The sequence below is a fragment of the Anomaloglossus baeobatrachus genome, chromosome 5, assembly GCF_048569485.1.
Source record: "Anomaloglossus baeobatrachus isolate aAnoBae1 chromosome 5, aAnoBae1.hap1, whole genome shotgun sequence".
NCBI classification, from domain to species: Eukaryota; Metazoa; Chordata; class Amphibia; order Anura; family Aromobatidae; genus Anomaloglossus; species Anomaloglossus baeobatrachus.
In genome coordinates, this window is record NC_134357.1 from 521,249,902 (window position 1) to 521,277,838 (window position 27,937).

Consider the following 27,937-nt stretch of genomic DNA (forward strand, 5'->3'; position numbering starts at 1 on the left):
ATTTCAAGGTAATGTTACAGAAAAATAATGAAATTGGTTATATTCTTGGCAGATGACCCTACCAGGAGTTTGAAGGGATATCTGATATTGTCAGATTTAACAACAGATGATCATGGTATAATGCCAGATAAAACTGAAGACTATGCCGTAATCCCAAATATACCACCAGCCGTTCAGAGCAAAGATTTATCTTCTGGTCCTTCTCAACGACTTCCGTCTTCTGATTCATTACAGATTGTTAAGCAAAATACACATAACAAAATGGATGATGAACATCAAAGACCATACAGAGGAAAAAAACGATTTTCATGCTTAGAATGTGGGAAATGTTGTGTTCGGAAATCTGACCTTGTTAAACATTTGAGATTTCACATGGGGGAAAAACCATTTTCATGTTCGGAATGTGGGAAATGTTTTTTTCAGAAATGTGACCTTGCTAAACATTTCAGAATTCACACAGGGAAGCAACCATTTTCATGTTCAATATGTGGGAAAGGTTATAGTGCTAGATCAAATCTTCTTACACATCAACAAACTCACACAGGGGAGAAGTTAGCATTTTCATGTTCAGAATGTGGAAAATGTTTTTCTCAGAATTGTGACCTTACTAAGCATGTGAGAATTCACACAGGTGAGAAACCATTTTCATGTTCTGAATGTGGGAAATGTTTTAGTAGGAAAACAAATCTTGTTACGCACCAGAGAATTCACACAGGTGAGAAACCTTTTTCATGTTCTGAATGTGGGAATTGTTTTAACACCAATTCAGCTCTTCTAAGACATCAAAAAATTCACACAAGGGTGAAGGTCTTTTCATGTCTAGAATGTGGAAAATGGTATAACCAGAAATTGAATTTAGTAGGACATCAGAGAACTCACACAGGGGAGAAACCATTTTCATGTTCTGAATGTGGCAAATGCTTTAAGACTAAATCAAGTCTTGTTTCACATCAGAGAATTCACACTGGGGAGAAGCCATATTCGTGTTCTGAATGTGGAAAGTTGTTTAGACATAAAGCAACCCTAAGAAGACATCAAACAATTCACACTTCAAAGAAAACATTTTCGGGTTCAGAATGTGAAAAATGTTTTACAAGGAAACCAAATGTTATCACACATCAAATAATTCACACAGAGGAGAAGTTGCTTTCAGTTTAGAATGTGGGAAATGCTTTACCCAGAATTTAGTTTTATTTGGACATCGAAGAATTCACACAGGTGACAAGCCATGTTAAGAATCTGGGAAATGATTTATACAGACAACAGGTATTGTTATTGTTCAGTGTGCGACTGTATGCATTTATAGTTACTATGTTTTTTCAGTTAGCACCTGTTCACATTTGTTGGATGTGCGGGTCAGTTTTTTTGATATTTTTAACAGGTATTCTTAGACATCTGAGAATTCACAAAGAGGAGAAGACACTATTTTCATATATAGAATGTTATCGTTTTTTTACCCATAATGCACAGCTTACCAGGCATCACAGAATTTACAGTCATGTTCATTTACTGCATGCGATCAGTGTCTTAGGCTCTAATTCGAGCATCAAGCAGGTCATAAAGGAAAAGCAGTTTCATATTCCGAATGTGGCAAAAAAATTTTTATACATAAATCATATTCTCTTCAAAATCCAAGAAGGAGCCATTCTCTGTTTTTTTGTCATTTTACTGACAACTTATAATAAATAAAACCGTTAAATTGCAAGTAAACTTTCATGTCATAGTAGAAAATGAGAAAGTAAGTTTAAACCCTAAGTGATCATTGAAAATTATGTGCAATTATCAAAAAGTATTTGTTATTGAAAAGTAAATACGATAAAAAAACCTGTAGCACACATACAATTAGGTCCGGAAATACTTGGACAGTAACACAAGTTCTGTCATTTTAGCTGTTTACCAAAACATATGCCAAGATAGTTATATAATCAATATGGCATTAATGTGCAGACTCTCAGCTTTAATTTATTCACGTGGTTTTTGGAGTAAGGGTTTAGGTATTACAGTTCTTGTAGCAGCCTCTTTTTCAGTGGACCAAAGGTGAATGAACAATTATCTCAAAAGTTAGGCTGCATAGATTATTCCTTCTTTAATCCATCTTCAATTCGGCAGGTAAATGGTCTGATGCTAATTCCAGGTGTGGCATTTGCATTTGGAAGCTGTTGCTGTGAACCTAACCCATGCGGTCAAGCAAAGTATTTCTATGCAGCTCTGATGTGCGAGCCATGCATTGCAATTGTGGTCCATTTTATACGACTGTGTGATTTCAGCCTTAATAATAGAAAGGCCAAATTAGACTTTGCCAAAAAAACATCTAAAGAAGCCGGCTCAGTTCTGGAAAAGCATTGTATGGACAGATGAAACTAAGATCAACCTGTACCAGAATATTAGGAAAAAGAAAGTATTGAGAAGATTTGGAATGGCTTGTAATCCAAAGCACAGCACATTCTCTGTAGACGCTGTGTGATGGCTGGGCATGCGTGGCTTCCAGTGGCCTTTGGTCTCCAGGGTTTATTGAAGATGTGACTGAAGACAGAGGCAGCCGGATAAATTTTGAGGTGTACTAGACTATATTCTCAGATTCAACCAAATGTCGCAAGGTTGATTGTACAATGACCCAAAACATTCTGCAAAAGCAACCAAAGAGTTTTCTAAGGGGTACTTTGCACACTACGACATCGCAGCTGCAATGTCGGTGGGCTCAAATTGAAAGTGACGCACATCCGGCGTCGCTGTCGATATTGTAGTGTGTAAAGCGTTTTTGATACGATTAACGAGCGCAAAAGCGTCATAATCGTATCATAGGTGTAGTGTTCGACATTTTCATAATTGCGCGGCAGCGACGGTACGATGTTGTTCCTTGTTCCTGCAGCAGCACATATCGCTGTGTGAGAAGCCGCAGGAGCGAGGAACATCAGCTTAACTGCGTCACCGCGGCTCACACCCGCTATGCGGAAGGACGGAGGTGGGCGGGATGTTAACGTCCTGCTCATCTCCGCCCCTCTGCTTCTATTGGCCGCCTGCCGTGTGACGTCGCTGTGACGCCGCACGACCCGCTCCCTTAGGAAGGAGGCAGGTCGCCGGCCAGAGCGACGTCGCACGGCAGGTGAGTGCATGTGAAGCTGCCGTAGCGATAATGTTCGCTACGGCAGCGATCACAAGATATCGCTGCTGCGACGGGGGCGGGTACTATCACGCTCGGCATCGCAAGCATCGGCTTGCGATGTCGTAGTGTGCAAAGTACCCCTAAGGCAAAGCAGTGAACATTCTGCAATGGCCTAGTCAATGACCATACCTCAATACCATCGAGCATGCATTTCAGGTGCTTAAGAAAAACAACTTAGTTACTACCTACCTGCCTGTTGTGCCCGGCGCCATTCTTTGTTGGCACAGAGTGGTCACAGACCACTTTTTCCGGTGATTCAGCTGCTTCTGCTGATGTCGTGACAACAGAGCGGTGATTTCTCATCCACTCTTCTCTGTATTAGTGGCTGGACAGCCAATGGCATGCCGATTGACAACCGGCTCCCCCAGTTAGGTAGGGGGGAGCCAGCTGTCAATCAGCATGACATTAACAGAGAGTAAACGGGAAACGGGTTGTAAATCTGCGCCAAGGACTCAGAAGATTCAAAGGAGATTTATGCTTCTTTTATTGGCATGCAGATGTCTACGCGTTTCAGGAGTCACAGCTCCCTTCGTCAGGACAGCAGGCAAGGAACATCAAATGAGATTTGATTTGATGTTCCTTGCCTGCTGTCCTGACGAAGGGAGCTGTGACTCCTGAAACGCGTAGACATGTGCATGCCAATAAAAGAAGCATAAATCTCCTTTGAATCTTCTGAGTCCTTGGCGCAGATTTACAACCCGTTTCCCGTTTACTCTCTGTTATCATCCAATTTTGGGACTGCTGTTGGACTTGGATTCCTATATGCGTGCATAGTGGTTGTGACTGGCACAACCATTATAGGTGAGTGTAACACTTGTTTTTACCCTTTCCATCACATGGGTAAGACCCTATTGCGCTTTCTTTTCCACAGGTTTTTTATCAGTCAGCATGACATTAGCAGTCCCACAGTGTCTACAGTGCAGAGCTTAAAAGAAGCCTGAGCTGTGTTTATGAAGCCCCTGTATTGCCAGCAGGAATGGCCTGTGACTGCTCTGTGTCAGCGAAGATCGGCGCCAGGCACAACAGGCAGGTAGGTATTATGGCGCCCTGTGCCTAGTCGCCACAAATAATAACTACATGTGTATTTCCATCTGTATAACATGTATTGTTAGCTTTAATGAGATATGGTTTTCTCGGCTGTTCACTACAAAACACACATTTGCTCACACTCCCTTACTGGGGCTGTTTGCTTGAGATAAAACAAGTGCTTGAAAAAAATCCCAAGAAGGAGATAGGGGAGGAGCTTAGCTCTGAGGTAAATTGAGTGAGTTGCAGTGGGAGGTGAAGAGAGGCGTGTAATATGCAGATGGTCCTGTCCTGAGGTAACTGCTAAACCTCTGGAGGGCTAGCTACACATTGGCAGGGTATCAGTCCCTAGGCCACCAGGACTTCCAAGATCAGTGTCAAACTGATAGACTGCTATTAACCTTTGTAGGAAAAATACCCTGACTATAAATAAATAAATTGCAAGTGCTTAATAACAGGGTACTTAGTATATACATTTTTGCAAAAAGGTAAGAAGCTGTCTCACCTCGTCATGGTGTACCCATCTGAGACAGTCCCTAACCTACTAAAGTTAAAAACATATTCTGTACCAGACTTGTGTCATGTCACAACTTCAATATGAATGGTAAAGTGGTTAGCTGGGTCCCAGATTAAATACACAGCAAAAAGTGAGAAGCAGGTAATTGTTCAGCCTCAGTATCAGGAGGGCTGCACCCCCAACTTGCATTAAAGCAAGATAACAGACAAAAAACACCAAAAAACTGAGCTGTAACAAATGTTCAATAAACATGCAACATTACAAGCATGTGAATTGCAGCCTCACGACTAGAAAAAAAACAAGGAGAAAAATTGTAGGAAAAATACCCTGACTATAAATAAATAAATTGCAAGTGCTTAATAACAGGGTACTTAGTATATACATTTTTGCAAAAAGGTAAGAAGCTGTCTCACCTCGTCACGGTGTACCCATCTGAGACAGTCCCTAACCTACTAAAGTTAAAAACATATTGTTTTTTTCTAGTCTTGAGGCTGCAATTCACATGCTTGTAATGTTGCATGTTTATTGAACATTTGTTACAGCTCAGTTTTTTGGTGTTTTTTGCTATTAACCTTTATATAAGGAGCAGTGACTTTCCTGGGAGCATATTGGCACATTTGACTCTGAAAACTTCTAGAAGAAATAGTGATTTTTCCTTCAGGATTCAAGTCACCTGGTCGCCAGAAGGGATTAAAAATACAGATTGGGGGGGCGTGTCTGGGACTCAATGGAGCAGGACATGTAAGGGCTGAGCTCCTCCGCCCGGGATACCAAAAAGCCCTTTACATAAGCTTTGCATAAGCAGGAATGGGGAAGAAGAGACCCCCAAAAACTACTAAGGACCCGGTGATTACAGCACTGTTCACCCTGGACTCCTACCTTACAAAGGAGACGCCAGGGGAGCGGGAACAAGAGAAGGCACAGGCAGCAGGAGCGCCACAAAGCACTTACCCCGAGACAGCCGCGATGGAGGATTGTGCAGGAGGGACGGAGCGGGGATTACCCACCCGCGCCGCGGATGGAGGAGGAGGAGATCGGGAGCCGGTGGATCCCGGCGGGAGCGGGCCTTCCCTCGTGGGCAAGATCGCGGCGGAGGTGGCGGAGGCGGCGTGCAGCAACTCACCAGCACAGAGGCACGAGCCGGAGCATCGCCAGGCAAGTGACGCTGCATGTCTCCGGAATGCCAGCCCAGGTGAGACGTGTGTGTTCCCCCCTGACGCGAGCACCGGTGATTTAGAGGAGATGGAGGTGATTATGCCGCCCCTCCCCCCATAGAACTGTTGGAGCGTGGCGGTGGCTGGAGCCCGGCTGCCCACACAGACAGCGTGCAAAGGGGGTTTGAGCAGGCAGAATGGGCATATGAGGACATGGAGCTGAGGAGTGATAGCCCTGAGGAAACAAGAGATGAAGAAAGGAGCGACGGGGAGACTCTGGGGGAAAACTTGGAGCATGATAGGTCAGACCTGCAGCCTGCTGGAACCCCCCAGCTCCCAGGGGATAAAGTAAATATAACAACAAATGACATGCTCTCCCCATCGGGACCTCCAACATTACTAAATGAGGCCCTTACACCCAGACCTCAAAGAGCCCATAAACCACCCAGGGACATAGGGCTCCGGAACTCGGGCCCCGCGGCTCGATGGAGGGGAGACCCTGAGCCACCCCCTGGCCCACCTGCTCTGGAAAGCAACAAAAAAAGGCCCCCAGACAGTATGAAGGCCAGATCACTGACCACACAACCGGGGTGCCCCCCACCAGAATGGTGGGAATTTATCAAACAAGTTCCCACCAAGACAGATTTCCAAACACTCATCTCAGAAGTCAAGGACGCCTGCAAATCTGAAATAGCAGCAGTCCGAAAAGACGTTCTTTCCATCTCCAAACGAATAAACCAACTGGAGAATGAACATGGTGAAGCTAGAACAACCATCCGCCACCTCCAATCCCAAACCTCCTCTCAGGCTGACGTCATAAGAGAGTTACAGCGCCATGTTGAAGATCTGGATAACAGAGGCAGGCGACATAACATACGGGTCAGGGGCGTGCCTGAGGTCCAATCAAAGGAAGACGTCACCACAATCTTGCAAACCATATTTAATTCGCTCCTCCAACGGCCCCCAGACAACCCAATACCCATGGACAGAGCGCATAGAGCTCTCCGCCCCAAAAATCTAAAGGGGAACCCAAGAGACATTATATGTCACATCATTGACTTTCAACTTAAAGAAGAAATAATGCTCAAAGCCCGACCGCCAAAACAAGTGATGTACCAGGGCACAAAGATCCAGCTTTTTCAAGACCTATCGTGGATAACATTACAACAACGGAGGGCTCTCCGCCCTCTACTGTCATCCTTGCAGGCTCATAAGGTTCTTTATAGATGGGGGTTCCCGTTTAGCCTCACTGCACGGCGTGGAGAAGCGTCGGCCACCCTTCGGGCTCCTGCAGACCTGGAGTCTTTTTGTCGGGTTTTTGATCTTCCTGTCCCAGACTTACCAGACTGGACTCTGCCTCAACAGATGCCGCTGCTTCCTCCGACGTGGCAACCAACGACCTCACCCCGCAAACGGCGGCCTGGGAGTTCAAGAGAAAAGGGCCCTACTTGACAGTGCCCTCCTGCACATTTATGGCTACTTATAGTCTTCAATTGGGGTTGATTGGCTCATTTTTATAGTTTTTTCGGTGTTTTTTTGCCTTACTTTTGGGGGGAGGAATGTCTCCCCATTCCGGAATCCTGGGGGAGGGCGGGGACCCGAGGGACTGTTCTGTGGAGTTTCACCACTCACCCACTAGCAGAGTTTGACTAGTATAGTCGCACGTTGGTTTACAGTGCAGGTTGTACTTAGTGTGTCAGTTTCTATTTAGAGTGAATGCAAGTCGGCTCTGATACTGGGATAGTGGACGAGTGGTGTCGTTTACCATATACCTATCTCATAACTGAAAAGTTTCTATTTTTTCTGTCGAATATAGTTATGTTTTTTTCTGCTTTTCTATGTTTATCTTCTACCTACAGGTATGCGTCTCACCAAATGCAGAGGGGTTCATGGAGTGCAGTTCTTACACACACCAAGTCGAGGTACCGGGCACTAGCCTTTACATTAGAGTATGCTGAGATTTTGGGATGGCTAGGTTAATGAGCCTTAATGTTAAGGGGCTGAATTCTGATGTAAAGAGGAGGCTGGTCCTCCAAGAGATGCGAAAATCAAAGGCGGGGGTGGTGTTTCTGCAGGAGACGCACTTCACAGAGAAAAGTTCCTTTAACTTTGCCCGCCACTGGTTTCCCCAATCCTTCTCAGCCACAACCACAAAGAAGAAGGCAGGGGTGGCAATACTGATCTCTCGCACCTGCCCACTCCAAGTGAGTAAGTGGGAAGCAGATCCCTCGGGTCGCTTTTTGATCATCCAAGGTACTCTAAATGGAATACCACTAATTTTGTGTAACCTGTATGCACCAAACTCTAACCAGCTTAGATTTATTTCTTCAACATTGTCACGCCTCCCGAGGGACCGTGGGACCATCCACATCATAGGAGGAGACTTTAATACGGTATTCTCAGACAAGGCTGATAGAATGCTTGCATCTTCACATTCGGCAGGCTCACATAGATCACCACATCTATCCACTGGGTTCCGCAAATTGATCCGCAAACATCAATTATTTGATCTTTGGAGAATCGATAACCCGACGGCGAGACAATATACCTTCTTCTCACATCCCCATAAATCGCATAGCCGAATAGATTACTTTTTGGGCAATATCCTTACACTTAGAGCACTCCAACATGCACAAATTGGCAGTATCACTTGGTCGGATCACGCTCCTGTGTTGATATCTCTTAATCTGACAACCCCTCTCCTGAAACGCACCCATTGGAGACTTAACGAATCCCTACTCACTAACATCACATCTCGAGAATCTCTTCGTAAAGTCATACAGAACTACTTTTCAGAGAATTCTCAGTCCCTCCCATCTTTCCCATTAATATGGGAGGCCCACAAAGCAGTAGTTAGAGGGGAATGCATAGCCCTGTCTTCTAAACTCAAAAAAGATTCACAACAGCGGTACCGTCAGTGCGAAAGGGACCTCTGCACAGCAGAGAATCAGCTTCAAACTCACCCCACTAAAACTCGCCTGAAAAAAGTGATAGACTTGAGAACTAAACTAAAAGAGATCTCACATGGAAACATAGAAAGACTCCTGCGTTACTCCCGCCAGAAATACTATGAATACGGTAATAAGTGTTATGGTTGCTGCGAGCACTGGAGACTATGTCCAGATTTCTTGCTACTGCACATGTGCGAGCACTGGAGACTAAGTCCAGATTTCTTGCTACTGCACATGTGCGAGCGCTGGAGACTAAGTCCAGATTTCTTGCTACTGCACATGTGCGAGCGCTGGAGACTAAGTCCAGATTTCTTGCTACTGCACATGTGCGAGCGCCGGAGACTAAGTCCAATCTTGGAGCCATTGCACATGTGCGGGTGACATCATCGCTGACACGAGGTCACATGTCTCTGACACCTTCTATGCCGATTGGTCGCTGGTCATGTGCTTGTGACACCTTGCTCGGTGATAGGCCAGCATGACGTCACTCCTGTCGTTCTGGCAGCGGATTGGCTCTGGTGTCCTCCATCTTGGATGAGGCACAGAGTCTATATAAGACCCTGACACACGCCGCATGGTGCTCAGTCCTCTTGGTTCATGCATATGAGTAGACGCTCTGTGCGCGTTCCTCTAGGCATTCCTCTGTCTATGCTAGGTGAGCTCTACCGGCAGGGTAGCGTTCTTATACCTTACAGCTTCGGCTGCTGTCCGTATCCTTACCTCTTAGGGGAGCGGACATAGGCAGGTGCCTGAGGCACATGGTCTGGCTGGGCCTTGTGATTCTACTCATAGGTGGACGTTGCCGCTAGGGTAACGTTCCTTATACTGCGTCTGGCAGTTGTTCGTATCCTCGCACACTAGGGGAGCGAACAGAGGTAGGAGCTTTGTGCGGCTTACGCTGCTGTTCGTCTCTTTTGCACCACTAGAAGAGCGGACCTAGGCAGGTGCCATATCTAGTGGTTCGTGTCCTCGCACACTAGTGGAGCGAACGTAGGTAGGAGCTTTGTGCGGCTTACGCTGCTGTTCGTCTCTTTTGCACCACTAGAAGAGCGGGCCTAGGTAGGTGCCATTTCGCACACATTGCCTTTGTCTCTGTGATTATTAACAGAGATCATTCCACACACCCTCCAAGTAAGGGAGGAATTGCTTACTTACTTATTAGATCCTTCTGTGAGTTAACAGAGGTATTGCATTCTGCCATAGTCTGCAGCAAAGTCTTTGCACGGTGGACCCTGACTGTCTGATACTCCTTTCGGTTATTATCAGACAGCCCACCGTAACAATAAGCCCCATACGATGCTAGCTAGAAAGCTTATAGACCAAGCGATAACTAGTGCCCCATGCGCAATAAAAGATACTGCAGGCACCCCTCACTATGACCCCACGAAAATAGCTCAACTTTTCCACACATACTATACGTCGCTGTATTCTATCCCCCCGCGGTTACCAATGACACACCCGAATAGAACAAAAATATTAAATGACTATTTGACTGAATGTCACCTCCCAAAACTGTCTCAGGAGGCATTGGAGGACCTTAATCGGAGGGTGGAGCCAGAGGAAATTCATCAAATCATTAAGGACTTACCAGGCCACAAAGCCCCAGGTCCCGACGGGTTTACCTATCTATATTATAAGACCTTTGAGGGGGAGCTGACCACCCATCTAACACACCTTTTTAACCTTTTAATGGAGGGTGACGCCATGCCAAACACATTCCTACACTCATACATAACTGTTATTCCTAAAACAGGAAAAGATCCTTTGGAGTGTGCGAGTTACCGTCCTATTAGCCTTCTAAACTCGGATCTTAAGATATTCACTAAACTACTGGCTGACCGTCTAAACAATTGGCTCCCACATCTGATCCATAAGGATCAGGTTGGTTTTGTCCGTTATCGCCAGGCAGGAGACAACACTCGAAGGATTTTGAATTTGGTGGACGTGGTGAATAGGGGGGGGAATTGAAGCACTGCTTGTGGGGCTGGATGCGGAGAAGGCTTTCGACAGGCTGGACTGGTCCTTCATGTTCTCTGTTTTGGACCATTTCGGCCTGTCGGGGCCATTTGTTTCGGCGCTCAGGGGATTGTATTCTTCTCCTGCGGCAACAATCCGTCTCCCCAATGCACATTTGGGGCCCCTCCCTATCAGAAACGGATTTAGGCAGGGATGCCCGTTGTCCCCCCTGCTTTACGTTCTTAGCATTGAACCACTGGCGGCGCATATCAGACATAACCCATATATTATGGGGATCAAAGTGCGAGAGAAATCCTTCAAAATAGCCTTATTTGCGGATGATGTTCTGCTGTCTCTGACCAACCCTGTGATCTCCCTACCAAATCTCCACAAGGTAATAGCCCAATACGCTAGGCTTTCGGGATATAAACTTAATTCGGACAAAACTGAGGCCTTACCTCTCAGCATTCCGGAGGCTAAATTACAGTCCCTTAAACAAAATTTTAAGTACTCTTGGCGCACAGACTCTCTGCGATATCTCGGAGTCAAGATAACTTCTAATTACAAGACAATATATCAGGCAAATTTCCCACCCTTGATACGAGAAGTTGAAAATAGTCTAAAGAAATGGTCTTCCTTGCAGATCTCTTTTCTAGGTAAAATTGCCACAATTAAAATGTCAATCATTCCTAAATTCCTGTACTTGTTTGAAACTCTCCCAGTACGAGTACCCCTAGGAGTGCTAAAAAAGGGTCAATCATCGCTCTTGCGTTTTATTTGGCACTCGGGACGACATCGAATCCCAGATTCGGTCCTATGTGCACCACGCACTAAGGGAGGCTTGTCCTGCCCGAATATTACACTCTATTACTATGCTTCACATCTACGTTGCCTGGGCTCCTGGACGACTTTACCAGCCTTCAATAAATGGACAGAAATAGAGAAGCTTTGGATGGCTCCTTTTCATCCAAGCTCTCTAATCTGGGGCCGACCTGTCGAAACCCCCTCTAGAGATCTCTTGGGCCCAATGGCATTCACAAGAGACTTATGGCGACAGTGTAGGATGAAGTTCCAGTTGGCATCACAGTCTTCCCTGTTGACCCCCTTCCTGTTCACCCCACATCTAACTTCAGGTATGAACCCAGAAGTGGTCGGGCGGTGGGCAGAGGCAAGTCTCTATTGCTTTCGGGATATAGTTAATCCAACCACATTAAAACTCAAGCCATTCTCGGACTTGCGACACCAATATAAACTACCCTTCCATCTATACTTCTCGTATCAACAAATATCACACTTCTATGCGGATGTTATGGGACAGAGGGAGGTAGGCCGCCCCTCGGCATTTGAGACTCTCTGCTCAGGCCGGTCCTCGACCAGGGGACTAATCTCAGCCATTTATGCAATACTGGTGGCGGGGAATCCCTCGGACACAGTGAAGCACACATATATGAGGAGATGGGAGGGCTGGGTGGGGACACCGTTGTCGGAGGCACTCTGGTCGGTCATATGGGCGAGGACATTCAGGTCCTCAATTAGTACTCTCTATAAGGAAAACCAAGTTAAAGTCCTTATGACATGGTACCATACCCCGGAGCTACTGCATAGGTTTAACCGTGCTTGCCCAGATGTCTGTTGGAGATGTGGGATCAGCGGGGCATCCTTATATCATATATTTTGGACATGCCCAGCCATAGAAGGTTTCTGGGGGGAGGTGGAAACCCTGATAGGCAGATTGGTCGGTAAAAACATAAGCAGGGATCCGGTGGTCTACCTGTTGAATGCCCTCCCATCGTTTCTAAGTAAGCCAGAGATAAAATTGCTGCTTCATATCCTCACAGCTGCCAAGTGCTTGGTGTCATTGTTCTGGAAAAGAGTGGCGCCTCCGTCTGTCTCAGATCTGTATGCTCGAATAATAGATGTCAGAGATATGGAGAGATTAACGGCCCAGCTTCATAACAATGGAATCGATGGGTTTATAACAACTTGGTCTTTGTGGGACACTTTTGCGAATTCATACCAGATATAGGGTAGTGAAGGTCTCTATTGTATTGGATGTTTTTGCACTATATATTAACGGGAACTGAGAATTTGCTATCGAGACCTCCAGGTTGGGCTCTGACCTCTATCTTCTCTTACTCTTATATGGGATAACAAACTGTTTACTTTCCATTTTTCTTCTGATATGCCCCTATTGCATTGTATTTGACTGCATGCCTGAGAATTATTTCTGATACCTGTGTATTTGTCTTAATTTTTGGTTGTAAAATATGTTAAAAAATCTTCTCAAAATAAAAAGTTGAAGAAAAAAAAAATACAGATTGTTCTTGTCTTGAAAATCCCAGGATAACAAGATACCTATTCCCAGTTAGGGAAATAGTAGCAGAGGAAGAGTACACTATTGATATACAGCAGAGAAGCCAACGCTCATCAAAAGAACCACCATCATTGTATGCTGTGAGAAACGGTCTGCAGAGCTCCAGTAAAAAGGTAAAAGATCTCTGGCTCACTTGTTCTCTGCTGCGCCATCCCTACCTCAGCAGCCCCAGGAGTAAGCCCTTGCTCGGGGGGCAAGAGGGCAACCCTCTGGCATTGGCTATCAATTATATAATGTGCACAGCAAAAATATAAATACAAACAGGTGCTACTGAATGCAGTGAATAAAGTACGTATCAAAAGGAGAAAAAGACACTGCATATGGACCGGAGCACACCGAAAATATAAAAAATATACAAAGACTTTATTAGCAATTCAGTTAAAACACAATTAAAACAATAAATCCCTCACCAGGGGACTCCGATGATTAAATATACATATTCAATACATAACACCAATACATACACAATTAAGCGTAGCAGGGAAAATTAGGATCTGCCATATGTCCATAAATTCAAAAGCTAGTTACTTAGTGTAAGACACAATATGCTTCTCACAGTGGGACCTAGAATCAGGTCCGCAGCCCCTATAACTTCCCAATAATATACAGCCGCTAAGTCTGGAGTCACTCATAGACACCTCCTCATTAGGAGGGAGCCATACAACCTGCCATGTGTGGAGCAGCCTGTTCAGGACGTGGCAAAAAGAACCATGCAGCCTGCACGCACAAGGAAGACCCTGGAGAACACCCCACGCGTATCGCCTATCTAGGCTTCGTCAGGGAAAGATAATGCCACATGCTTTACAAAGTCAGATATATATACATATATGCACAATTGTGCTGATAATCCCCACCTGTGTGAGCCACATCGCATGGTCCGGACCAGCTGAGATCTATAATGCAATGAGCAACGGCAGCACTGGATATGCTGTGAGAAACGTTCTGCAGAGCTCCAGTAAAAAGGTAAAAGATCTCTGGCTGACTTGTTCTCTGCTGCGCCATCCCTACCTCAACAGCCCCAGGAACCAGCCCTAGCCCCTCTGGCACTGTACATCACCACCTAACTCTTGGGGACCTCCAGCAGTGCCCAGCCATACCAAAGCCGAACATACCAACTTGTCATTACAAACTCTTTATTCATTTTATTTATTTCATTTTTCTTTCCCCCTTTTTAATATTTTTAAACCCCCATTACAAAAGCCCTTTCGCTCGCGCCCGGTACGGCCATATCGCCATTCGGAGCCACCGCCATGATATCAGAGGTCTACTGAGTGCTGCACAGTAGCAACTGTTAGTGCTTAGGCCCATTATTTTATTTAAGTCCTGGATATACCCTTTAAGGCAGAAAGACCCACAAACAAGCAACAACTGAAGTAGCTGAAGTAAAGACCAGTAAAGCATGACATGAACTCAGGCAGTCATTGCCTGCAAAAAATACTCTAAGAAGTGTTAAAAATGAACATTTTATTATTGGTATATTTGTCCAATTATTTTTGAGCCCCTGAAGTGAGGAGACTTTGTAGAAAAATGGTTGCAATTTCTAAATGATTAACAGGATACTTTTATTCAACCCCTTTAATTAATCCTGAAAGTCTCCACTTCAGTTGCATCTCAGTTGCTTTATTTTAAATAAAAAATAGTGGCATGTAGAGTGCAAATCACAGAAATTTGGTCACTGTCCAAATTTTTCTGGAGCGAATTGTATATACTGAATGGGCAATCCATTTGAGATCCTAATCTAGTAGCGCGATAGACACTTTTCGGCCTTCAGAAATGAAAGCAATTCTTCATAGATGTTACTAGATGTTGAACTCTTTCTACAGGAATTTTGGCTCATACAGACAGGATAGCTTTTCAAAGGTATCGCTGCTCCAGTTCACTGCCCACTTATGTCTTACTTTGTGTTTTCATGGCATAGTAATATTATTCGGACTAGTCCTCTTCTGTAACAGCACATCACAGTGGGATGATAGCGCTTTGTGCATTTCGATCTTATTTGGAGATGTAGCGTTACTTGGCTGAAATTCGCTTGACTTAGCATCATGTTGATCAGAACAATTCACAGGATTCTCTTTTAGTGGATGTTTTTGTCTTTTTTTACTCGATCACAATATTCTTGGAATACTCCTGACAACGTTGCAAGAGAAAACCCTACAAGTTTGCCAGTTTTGAAACATTGGCCAAGATTGTTCCAGCACCAGTGATCACGTCTCATTCGAAATCACCCTACTATGATGTGGATTCACACTGAAACTGATACACAGAAAATTGGCTTACTTGATTTTACGCTTCAAATTAGATTAATGAGTCTAATTTCCGTCCTGGAAAACTCCAATCGTGATGCCTCTAATAAAGTCACTATTCACCGTATATTAATCATGTCCATGTGTATATCAAATAGCTACATATAGAGTATAATGGCAAATTAAAAGGGTTGTCTGAGAGGGCAGATGTATCTAATAAATTCATCATTCATTGTATATGAAACAGTATAATATACTATAGACAGTATAATTGCATCTTAAAGGGACTTTCATAATGTCTCCGTTCTGTATGATTTGATATTGGTGATGGAGAGAAATCGCTTTTATGTGATTTGGCAGTTGCCAATTATTTGATGCCAGCTTGCCACATTAAAGAGACTGTATCGGCACAGAATGACTGTTCAAGGCTAGAAAGGGCGCTCGTGCATCATGGCCTAATCATTTAAATTCACCTTCCCACCTGCTTGTTTTCCCTCTTCTGTGTATGACAGCTCTGGCTTCATAGAGGCAGAAAAGGGAGGGGATAGATGGACAACAAGTAGTTGGGAAGGTGTACTTAAATGATTAGCCCTGCCATGATGCACAAGCACCTGTACTTGGTTTGAACAGTTTTTCTGTGCTGACTGAGTCACTTTCAACTAATACTGTGTTTTATGAGATGAAATGAGCTGGACGTTGGATAATTGTCTCGTCAGCAGTCCTGATCAGGTGACTGGAGAGAGTCATTTAACAACCTCTTCTTTTCCTGACAGCGGCATTTAACACCTGCTGGCAGGGAGGCGTATCATTCCCTGCTCCCATCGGTGCGCCCATGACGTGATCACAGGGCACCGATTGATTGTCATGACAGTCCGGAGTCTGATGATTACTCTTGTTCCTGTCATTATACTCCACCTGTTTATTGGACATTGAGATATCTGCTATACAGGACAGTGCTGATGCACTGCTATGTATAGCACAGGCGATCAGATGATCACAGCTTCAAGTCCACTTAAATACAGTAAAAAAAGTTAAATATTTTTTTAAAAATTTTATAAATACAAAAGTTCAAATCATCTGCCTTTTGCCTGATTAAAATAAAAAAATTTGCACAATTGGTAACTCTGTGTTCAAAAATGTCTGCTCTATCAAATTATAAAATAAATGAATCCGATCAGTAAACAGAGTAATGAAAAAAATTCAAAACACCTAAACTTTTTTGGGTCATGACGGCATTGCAATAAAATGCAATAAGAGGCGATCAAAACATCAAATCTACTCAAAATTGGTATCTATAAATATGACAGCTCAAGGTGCAAAAAATAAGCCGTCAGCCCCAAATCTCAGAAAATGGCAACACAAGTAAAATTCTTTTATTTACAAATTTCAGATTTTTTTTTCACCATTTAAATAAAAAATAAACTAAACTAAACTATACATGTTTGGTAGAAAAATAGAAAAAAATCCGGCACTGCCAATAAAGTAGGTATAAAATCAGCTTTAATAGAAATCCATTAAAAAAATGTTCAGGTGATCGCTATTGATGTCACATCTCTGCTGTCCAGAATCCCAGAGTGCCTATCTGCTATATCTTCCTTCTTCTCCTCTCACTTCCTAAAGCTCAATGTGGCCAAAACTGAACTGATCATCTTTCCTCCATCTCACCTACACTCTCTACCTGATCTACCTATTACAATAAATAACATCACGCTCTCCCCAGCACCCAAAGGTCGGTGCCTCGGAGTGACCTTTGACTCTGCCTTGTCCTTCATACCACACATTCAATCCCTCACCACCTCCTGTCATCTTCAACTCAAAAATATTTCCAGAATCCGTCCCTTCCTCAATTCTCAATCTACAAAAATGCTAGTGCATGCTCTCATAATCTCCCGCCTCGACTACTGCAACATCCTCCTCTGTCGTCTCCCTGCTAACATGCTCGCCCCTCTCCAGTCCATCCTTAATTCTGCTGCCCGACTGATCCACCTCTCGCCACACTACCACCCTGCTTCTCCTCTCTGCATGTCCCTTCACTGGCTCCCAATCTTCCATCGTATCCAATTCAAACTCCTAATACTGACTTACAAAGCCATCCACAAATTGTCTCCTCCATATATCTCTGAACTAATCTCTCGCTACACTCCAAAACGTAATCTCCGGTCCTCCCAAGATCTTCTCTCCTTCTCTCTCATTCGCTCCTCATGCAACCGCCTCCAAGACTTCTCCCGAACATCCCCAGTCTTCTGGAACTCGCTGCCTCAACACGTCAGATTATCTACTACACTTGCAAACTTCAAACGGAACCTAAAGACTCATCTGTTCAGAAATGCCTATAACCTTCAATGACCTCACTGCTTCACCACCGTGTGGAGCTGCCGCCCGACCACCGTGCGGAGCTGCCGCCCGACCACCGTGCGGAGCTGCCGCCCGACCCCCCATCACCCCACCTACTGTCTCCTCCCCAAAATCCTTTAGAATGTAAGCCTGCAAGGGCAGGGCCCTCTTCCCTCTGTACTAGTCTGTAACCCCCTTCTCATGTACAGCACCATGGAATCAATGGTGCTCTATAAATAAATAATAATAATAATAATAATTATTAGTGTTTTTTGTATATATACCCTCACTTGTATTCCTTGTGCATTCCCTATGACTAAAGGGTGTCTTTTGAACTGCGTCAGAGCACCCGAACCTTTCGGGGTTTGTTTTTATATAGATTTCTATTTTAGCTAATTTTATACCTACCTCTGGATTGGCAGTGCCGGAATTTTTTCTATTTTTGTATCGATTTTGCTGCATTGCACCGGCTTTCACAGCACCCATCTAGAAGATTAGACATGGAGAGTTTGTAAGAAACGTGGTGAAGCATCCATAACCTATCCCTATAGGTACTGAAATAGTTTTTCAGGAATATTGGACCACACGGACATGATAGCTTATTGAAGATGTTGCAGAAAATTGGATCAATACCTACTGTTATCAGTCATGGAGACATACAGCTAAATGCAAGTAAAGTAAACCTGTCAGGTGCAATATGCACCCACAACCACGATCAGTTCTAGGTGCATATTGCTAATCTCTACCTAACTGTACCTGGATCCAGTAGCATAGATAAAGACATCTTTAGAAAAAGTATTTCTAAAGATTCTTTATAATATACAGTGGAACCTTGCTTAACGAGAACAATCCGTTCTGGGACTGTGCTTGTTAACCAAGTTACTCGTTCAGCAAAGCAAGATTTCCCATAGGAAATCATTGCAATGCAGATGATTCGTTCCACAACTTGTTAAATGTCCCATCCTGGTCCCCTATTCTGTCATTACACACATGCACAATCACACACAAACACACACAAGCACGCATGCACACACATATATTATATGCTCACCTTACCTTCCGTTCCATCGCCGGTCTCCTGGGACTTGCTGTTCTCCGGTATGGGCTGTGTATCGGGTTACCATAACGACGAGGGAGGAACTTCCGCTCCCAGCACGCGGACGTCAAAGGCAGAGCTGCTTGCCTCTGATTGGCCAGTGCACTGCCTTTGGGTAGCGGTGACAGGAAGTTCCTGCTTCGTCGCTATCAATGCCGATGCACAGCCTGGAGTGGAGCAGAGCGGCGAACTACAGGACGCAGGAGGCCGGCGATGAAACGGAAGGTACACATATTATATGCTCACCTTACCTTCCGTTCTACCGCCGGCCTCATGGTACTTGTAGTTCGCCGCGAGGACGTCGCGATGTACCCGGGAACTACAAGAACCATGAGACCTGCGGTGGAACGGAAGGTAAGGTGAGCATAATACTGTATGTGTGTGCGTGCGTGTGTGTTTGTGTGTGTTTGTGCGTATATGTATGTGTTTGTGTGGACTACAAGTGCGGGTCAGAGTGTGGTGGATGTATGGAACCGGAAGTGTGTGCGGTGAGAATTTTGCTCGTACAGCAAAGCTTTCTCGTAAACCGGGTTACAAATTTACAGAAAGCTTTGCTTGTTAAGCAAAATTCTCGTTAAGTGGGTTACTCGTTAAGCGAGGTACCACTGTACTAATGAGGCTAGGGACTAGTCACAAGGGTGTTACTTCCCCTGGCTAGTCAGCCCCTTTAGCATGTAAGCACACCCCTGTGGGCGTACTAACATGCTAATGAATGCGAAGCATCAGCGGCATATGCGCACTCACCTCATCTGCAACCGCTCGTTTTCTGCTCAGTGCGCAAGATTAGAACGTCTCTGAACTTCCAGTCATGCATACTACACCAGTTTGAAGCCAGGATGCGTACACCCGGCATCATAACACACACGACTGGACGTTCGGGACTTCTCATCATGCGCACTGAGCTGAAAACCAGCGGTCGCAGCCAAAAGTTGAGCGCGACCATGCCTCTGACGCTGCACATTTATTAGTATGTTAGTACGCCCACATTGGCATGCTAACGTGCTAAGGAGGCCGACTAGCCAAGGGAAGTAACGCCCTTGCGACTAGTCACTGGCCTCATTAGCATATGATAAAAGACCTTTAGAAATACTTTTTCTAAAGATCCTTTTATCTATGCTACTAGATACAGGGACAGTTAGGCAGGGATTAGCAATATGTACCCGGAACTTCTCGTGGTCCTGAGTGCATATTGCACCTGACAGGTTCACTTTAAGACAGTGATGCTCAGAATATTACATCAAAAATTAGGATGTCCCACTAACTAGATTTTGGAAAAACCCTTTAAAACATGTGGCAAAAATTAATAAACATATGCTTTTAAAACTTGTCTTTGGGTGCACAACAAGTTCCTGAAACTTTCAGTGAGGGCTGCATTAAAGTGCGAGGGTTGCAGATAAGAGCATAGTTAAACGCAATATCATAGAGATAACTGTGCAATTACTGTATTTGTTTGAGACATTGTCTGTGTGTAGTGTTGTTAAAGTATGGTGGAAAAAAGTGTCCTCTCAAAGATAAATATTGTACCAGAATCACCATAGATAGTTCAAAATGTATAACAATACAGATAATGAATCAGAGATATAACCATCTTATATCTTTGAGAGGACTTATTCTGGATTGGGTCTCATTATTATTGTCCTTGGTGTTTTTTAATATGTCTGCACTGTGTTGTATTTTGTATGTGTGTTTTTTAAACTTTTTGATACACAAATAAAAATTGTATTATAATCTAATTCTGGAGTGAGTGCCTTTTGGTCAAGCGCTTTTCTTGTGATTGATATAGATGGTTTTGCTTGACAAGTGCACCCCCCCCCATTACTGATAAATTTACCGTATAAACTATGGCTGTGCGCTTCTAATTGTTTTTTTCTTGTAATATTTAATTGAACATTTCAAAGAAAAAGAGTAAAATCTTGGAATGTTAGGAAAGCTGATTTCAACAAATTAAGGGAAGAACTTAACCTTGTAGAAAGCTTATACCTTCTGGTAATAAAATGTCCAGGAATAAAAAAAAAAGACAAAAACAAAGAGCATTCAAAACGTGAAGGCCAAGAAATTAGAAATCGCATTTCAGGGATATAAAGATCTCAGTGGTAAATGTAAAAAATAAATTATGCTAGCAAAGTTAGCTACTGAAAAATGAATCGCTATTGACATTAAAATAAATCCCCAAAAATACTGTATAATAAATATATTAATGCCAAAAGAAAAAAAGTTGATGGCATCAGCCCCTTAGAACATAATAATAACAAGATAATTATAGAGGACAAAGGAAAGGCTGAGACATGCACTTTTCATCCATATTCATTAATGAACACCCTGTTCCATTGATCATTCAGCAAAACAACAATCAAAGTTCACCACCTTATATAACTAATTTTAGACAAGAAAAAGTACTTCTGCATTTGAACAAATAAAAAATTCATAAATCCCCTGGGCCAGATGGCACTCATCCATGGATATTGAGGGAATTGAGCACAGTAACTGACAGACCGCTGTATCTTATCTTCTTAGACTCTCTTGTAACAGGGGATTGATGCCACAGTACTGAAGGATGGCTCATATGGTACCGAAAGAAGGTTAAAAAGGTGAATCCAGGTAACTACCGCACCATCCAGTAAGTTTGACATCAGTAGTGTGCAAAAGGGTTTTTTTAAGACATTATAAGACATGTGCAAAATATGCAAAAATATGTTGCTGAGAATAATATAATAACTGACAACCAGCATGGATTCATGAAAGATAAGTCGTGTCTAACCAATATGATGGGCTCTATGGGCAGGTAAGTGCAAATCTGGATATTGGTAATGCAGCCATTGTGATTTAATTGGACTTTGAAAAGGCATTTGATGCTGTACCACATAATAGTCTTGTAATGAAGCTCCAGAAGCAGGGACTAGGGGAAACTATAAGCAGATGGTAAGGAATTGGCTAAAAGATAGGAAACAGTGTCGTCATAAATGGTACATTCTTTAATTGGGCTATAATCAGCAATGGGATACCGCAGGAATCTGTGCCAGGACCGAATCGTTTAATGACCTTGAGGGTGTGATTAAGAGTAAAGTGTCAGTCTTTGCTGATGACACCAAACTATGTAGGATATTAAAAACTGACCTTGATAGTACAATATTACCAAACAATCTGGGTAAGATGTCAGAGTGGGCAGACACTTGGCAAATGAGATTTAATGTTGATAAATGTACAATAATGCACCTAGGATGGAGTAATCCTATGGCTGCATATATATTAAATGGAAGTCAACATGGGACTACAGAAGAAGAGAAAGACTAAAGGCTCCGTCACACGCAGCGATATCGCTAGCGAGCATACCCGCCCTCGTCGTTTGTGCATTACAGGCAAATCGCTGCCCGTGGCACACAAAATCATTAGGAGCCGTCACGCGGACTTACCTGCCTAGCGATGTCGCTGGTGCCGGCAAACCGCCTTCTTTCTAAGGGGGCGGTTCGTGCGGCGTCACTAAGCGGCCGCCCAATAGATGCGGATGGGCGGAGATGAGCGTCCGTAACATCACGCCCACCTCCTTACTTCCTCATTGCCGGCGGCCGCAGGTAAGCTGCAGTTCATCGTTCCCGAGGTGTCACACGTAGCGATGTGTGCTGCCACGGGAACGACGAACAACCTGCGTCCTCAACAATCAACGATTTTTTGAAAATGAACAACGTGTCAACGATCAACGATAAGGTGAGTATTTTTGATCGTTAACGGCTGTTCGTTGGTGTCACACGCAACGACGTCGCTAACAATGTCGGATGTGCGTCACGGAATCTGTGACCCTGGCGACATATCGTTAGATACATCGTTGTGTGTAATGGGGCCTTTAGACTTAGGTATTCTGGTTACATGTAAGCTGAGCAGCAATGCTCAATGTCAGGCAGCAGCTGCAAAAGCAAACAACATTTTAGGGTGTATAAAAGAGAAATTAGATCCCGTGATCCCAACGTATTGTTACTGCTCTATAAATCACTTGTAAGGCCACATCTGGAATATGGGATCCAGTTTTGAGCTAAACATTTTAAACGGATATTAACAAGTTAGATTAGTTTTGGACTATACATTTTAAAACGGATATCAAGAAGTTAGATTTAGTTCAAAGGTAGGTAACAAGATTATTACAAGGAATGGAAGGCCTCCCATATGAAGAGAGGTTGGAAAAGTTGGATTTTTTTAGCTTAGAAAAAAGACATCTCTGAGGAGATCTCATTTATATGTCTAAATACATGTGTGGTCAATATAAAGGACTGGTACATGACTTATTCCTTCCAAATACAATACTAAGGACCAGGGGGCATTCACTGTGAGTGGAAGAAAGGTGATTCCGGCAGCTAAATAGGAAAGGGTTCTTTACAGTTAGAGCAGTCAGACTGTGGAATGCCCTACCACAAGAGGTAGTAATGGCAGATACTAGAACAGCTTTTAAAAAGGGCTGGATGATTTCCTCAGTACACACAACATTGTTGGCTATACATAATTTAGAGACAAAATATATAATTGGTGGAGGAAGGTTGAACAAGATAGACCTAGGTCGTTTTTCAACCTATGTAGTTACAGTATATGACAAAAGTGAGTAAACTCTCTCACATTTTTGTAAATAATTTATTATATCTTTTCATGGAACAACACTGAATATATGACACTTTGATAAAATATACATTAGTCAGTGTGCAGCTTGTACAAAATGTAAATTTGGTGCCCTCTAAATAACACACAGTCATTAATGAATAAGCAAAATTAAACCACTATATTGTATGTTTAAAAATTAAATAATCTACAATAGTTGTTGGACTAATAATAATGGTTAAGCACCATGTTGAAAAATTAAAAGAAGGGGAAAAGTGCTATAAAAAACAAGTAATAAAATATAATTTTATTTTAACAAGTGAATTGAATAGTTATAACAAATATCATCAAATAGCCACAAGGTGGTGCCACACTCCAAAAATGTACTAATGTGTTTTAAATTAATAAGATATTGTTATCTATATGGCAATATATACCAAATATATATATATATATATATATATATATATATATATATTACATATTAAAACAATTCTTATATGCTCAATGCATCCAATTTAATAGCGAGATACAAATATACCTGGTAAGTTAAAAATTAGATCTAATGGTGGATAGTATAGCACATTACACGTATGCCCAGTAATATATTGCGTCATAAATAAAGTATTGCACCAGTGAATAAGTGCAAAGTGCCAAACAAAAGTAATTAATAATAATAATAATAATAAGATTAATTATAATATATATGCTGGAGATCAAAATTAGAGACCAACACTCAATTTCCTAAATGTTGCAGTCATTGTGTCATCCTATGTGATAATATCCTAACATGAATAAACTCGCAGTATCTTAAGTTTATTTCATAAAGTACATTTATTCCAAAGCACATAATAAAAATGTAAATGAGATAAATGAAATAGAACACTGATCAAAATTAGAGAACACTTTCAGATACCTGCAAGTTATTGGTATTAATCTGGCACCTGGTGCTAATTTCCTAAATTATCTGTAATAATAATCTTTATTTCTATAGCCCTAACATATTCCACAGCGCTTTTAATTCAAATGTTCATATACAAGCAAGTAACAGTTATAGAAGATGTAATAATTAGGGCAAAAACAAAGACAACCCTGCTCGTAAGAGCTTACAATCTAAAATGAGGGTGGGGGGGGCAAGGTACAAGTGCTTACAATAACAATCCAGCCATCTCAAAGAAATGGGGAATAGATAAAGGCTGCATGAACCAGTCATCATCAGCCAATCTTTGTAATGCTTTTTGGTGCGGTGGTTTGACGGAAAGTTAGGCCTTGTGCGCACGCTGCGTTTTTTTCCGCGTTTTTCGGATGCAGTTTCGGTCCCAAAACTGCTTGCATTTCCTTCCCCAGCAAACTCTATGAGATTTAATTTTTCTTGTGCGCACGTTGCAGTTGTTTTTGCTGCATCTTTGTAGTGCCCACAAAGATGCAGCATGTCACTTCTTTTTGCATTTTGTCCCTGCGTTTCTGAGGACTTGCAGATCAATCTCCTGCTGACTCTGGGTTGGCGGGGAATTGATACCTGGTATCTGGCCAGATGCCAGTCCCGATATAAAATCTGTGGAGACCAGAATCCAAGGCAAAGGAGTAGGAGCAAGCTATTCATACTTACCGAGCCACCGTGGCGGCTGTCACCCTGCTCCCGCGACTTCTCATTCTTCTTCCTGGGCCGCTCATTAGGCTCATACATATTCAGTGCTTCCCCCTCCCACCAGTTGCAGTCAGACGAGCCCTCACGCAGAGTGATAGAGTGTCTGAGGCTTCCAATCATAGACGCTGGTGGGCAGGTCTATATTGTACAGTAAAATAAATATATAAGAAAATTGACATCGTATCTCCCCATATTATGATACCAGCACTGATAAAGCCCGACAGCTGGAGGCCATGGTTATTGGGTGCCCCCAGCCTCAAAATATCAGCCAGCAGCTGCCCGGAATTGCCGCATCCATTAGATGCAACAGACCGGCATGTCTCGATTGCCCTGGTGTGGGTCCTCTCTGTACGCAACGTACACACACGGCTCTTCTCCGTACGGAAAATACACACACAGCTCCTCTCCGTACGCAATGTACACACACGACTCCTCTCCGTACACAACGTACACACGCGACTCCTCTCCGTACACAACGTATACACGCGACTCTTCTCCATACACAAGGTACAAACGCGACTACTACATACACAAGGTACAAACGCGACTCCCCTCCGTACACAAGGTACACACGCGACTCCTCTCCGTATATAAGGTACACACGTGACTCCTCTCCGTACACAAGGTACACACGCGACTCCTCTCCGTATATAAGGTACACACGTGACTCCTCTCCGTACACACGTGACTCCTCTCCATACACACGCAACTCCTCTCCATACACACGCAACTCCTCTCCATACACACACGACTTCTCTCCATAGACAACGTACACACGTAACTCCTCTCCGTACACAATGTACACACGTGACTCTTCTCCGTACACAACGTACACACGTGACTCTTCTCCGTACACAACGTACACACGTGATTCTTCTCCACACAACGTACACACGTGACTGATCTCCGTACACAACGTACACATGTAACTCTTCTCCGTACACACACGACTTCTCTCTATACACAACGTACACACGTGACTCTTCTCCGTACACAACGTACACACGTGACTCTTCTCCGCACACAACGTACACAGGTGACTCTTCTCCGTACACAACGTACACACGTGACTCTTCTCCACACAACGTACACACGCAACTCATCTCTGTACACAACATAGACACGCGAATCCTCAATGTACAGACGCGACTCCTCTTTGTACACAACATACACACGCAACTCCTCTCCGTACACAACGTACACACGTGACTCCTCAACGTACATAACGTACACAACGTACACACGTAACTCCTCTCTGTACACAACGTACACACGTGACTCCTCTCCGTACACAACGTACACACGTGACTCTTCTCCATACAACGTACACACGTGACTCTTCTCCGTACACAACGTACACACGTGACTCTTCTCCATACACAACGTACACACGTGACTCTTCTCCGTACACAACGTACACACGTGACTTCTCCGTACACAACGAACACACGTGACTCCTCTCCATACACAACATACACACGTGACTCCTCTCCGTACACAACATACACACGCGACTCCTCTCTGTACACATGTACACACGCGACTCCTTTAACATACACACGTGACTCCTCTCCGGACACACCATGCAAACGCGACTCCTCTCCGTACACAACGTACAAATGCGACTCTTCTCCGTACACAATGTACAAACACGACTCCTCTCCGACACAAGCGAATCCTCTCTGTACACAAGGTACACACTCAACTCCTCTCCGTACACAAAATACACATGCGACTGCTCTGCGAACACAAGGTACACATGTGACTCCTCTCCGTACACAAAATACACATGCAACTGCTCTCCGAACACAAGATACACATGCGACTCCTCTCCGTACACAAGGTACACACGTGACTCCTCTCCGTACACAAGGTACACCACGCGACTACTCTCTGTACACAAGGTACACACGCGACTCCTCATTGTACAAAAGGTACACACGCGACTCCTCATTGTACAAAAGGTACACACGCGACTCCTCTCCGTACACAAGGTACACCACGTGACTCCTCTTCGTACACAAGGTACACACGCGACTCCTCTTCGTACACAAGGTACACACGCGACTCCTCTCCATACACAAGGTGCACACGCGACTCCTCATTGTACACAAGGTACACACGCGACTCCTCATTGTACACAAGGTACACACGCGACTCCTCATTGTACACAAGGTACACACGCGACTCCTCATTGTACACAAGGTACACACGCGACTCCTCTCCATACACACGAGACTCCTCTTCGTACACAACGTACACACGCGACTCCTCTCTGTACCCATTGTACCCACATGGTTCCACATCGTACACATACAGCTGCAACTAATACATGTCAGACACACGTGGTAGCGTTTCCTACACATCGTACATGCACAGAATTGCTCCGTACACACCGTACGTACACAGCTCCACTTCGCAAATGTTGTACACACATGGCTTTGCTCCATACACGCCATACACACGTGACTCTATTATATCCATACTGTAAATCTCTCCTGTCCTGACCCCACACATAAACTTCACCTCATCCAGCACAGCAGAGTCCTGCACACACTGAGGAGCTGATCATGTGACCCCTGACTCCTCCCCTCTATGTGACATCATCACAGGTCCTGTAAGCACAGAGCAGCCATATATCTAGTGTGTGGCTCTGCAGGAGGAGGTATGTGGGGATTAATTAATACTACGCGCTATTAACCCCTAAAGCACCAGTTCTAAATGTGAGCTTTTGTTTTTTATTATCTTCATTGTAAAATTCCAGGTGCCATAACTTGTATTTTTTTCCCATTGTTATTTGAGCCTTTGTTTTTTTTCGGAATGAATTGTTTGCTTTCGTGGCACCCATCTTGGGTACATATCATTTTCTGATTGAATAATGACCAGAAAAACATATG

General features: G+C 43.7%; 1 protein-coding gene across 1 annotated transcript in view; it reads left to right on the plus strand.

Annotated features, from left to right (window-relative positions):
• The window catches only part of LOC142312064 (uncharacterized), a 208,364-nt gene that overhangs the window by 118,888 nt on the left and 61,539 nt on the right, over positions 1-27,937 (plus strand). Inside the window, 1 exon segment of the mRNA XM_075350944.1 lies at positions 53-994. Coding sequence (XP_075207059.1) covers positions 53-994 — 942 coding nt within the window.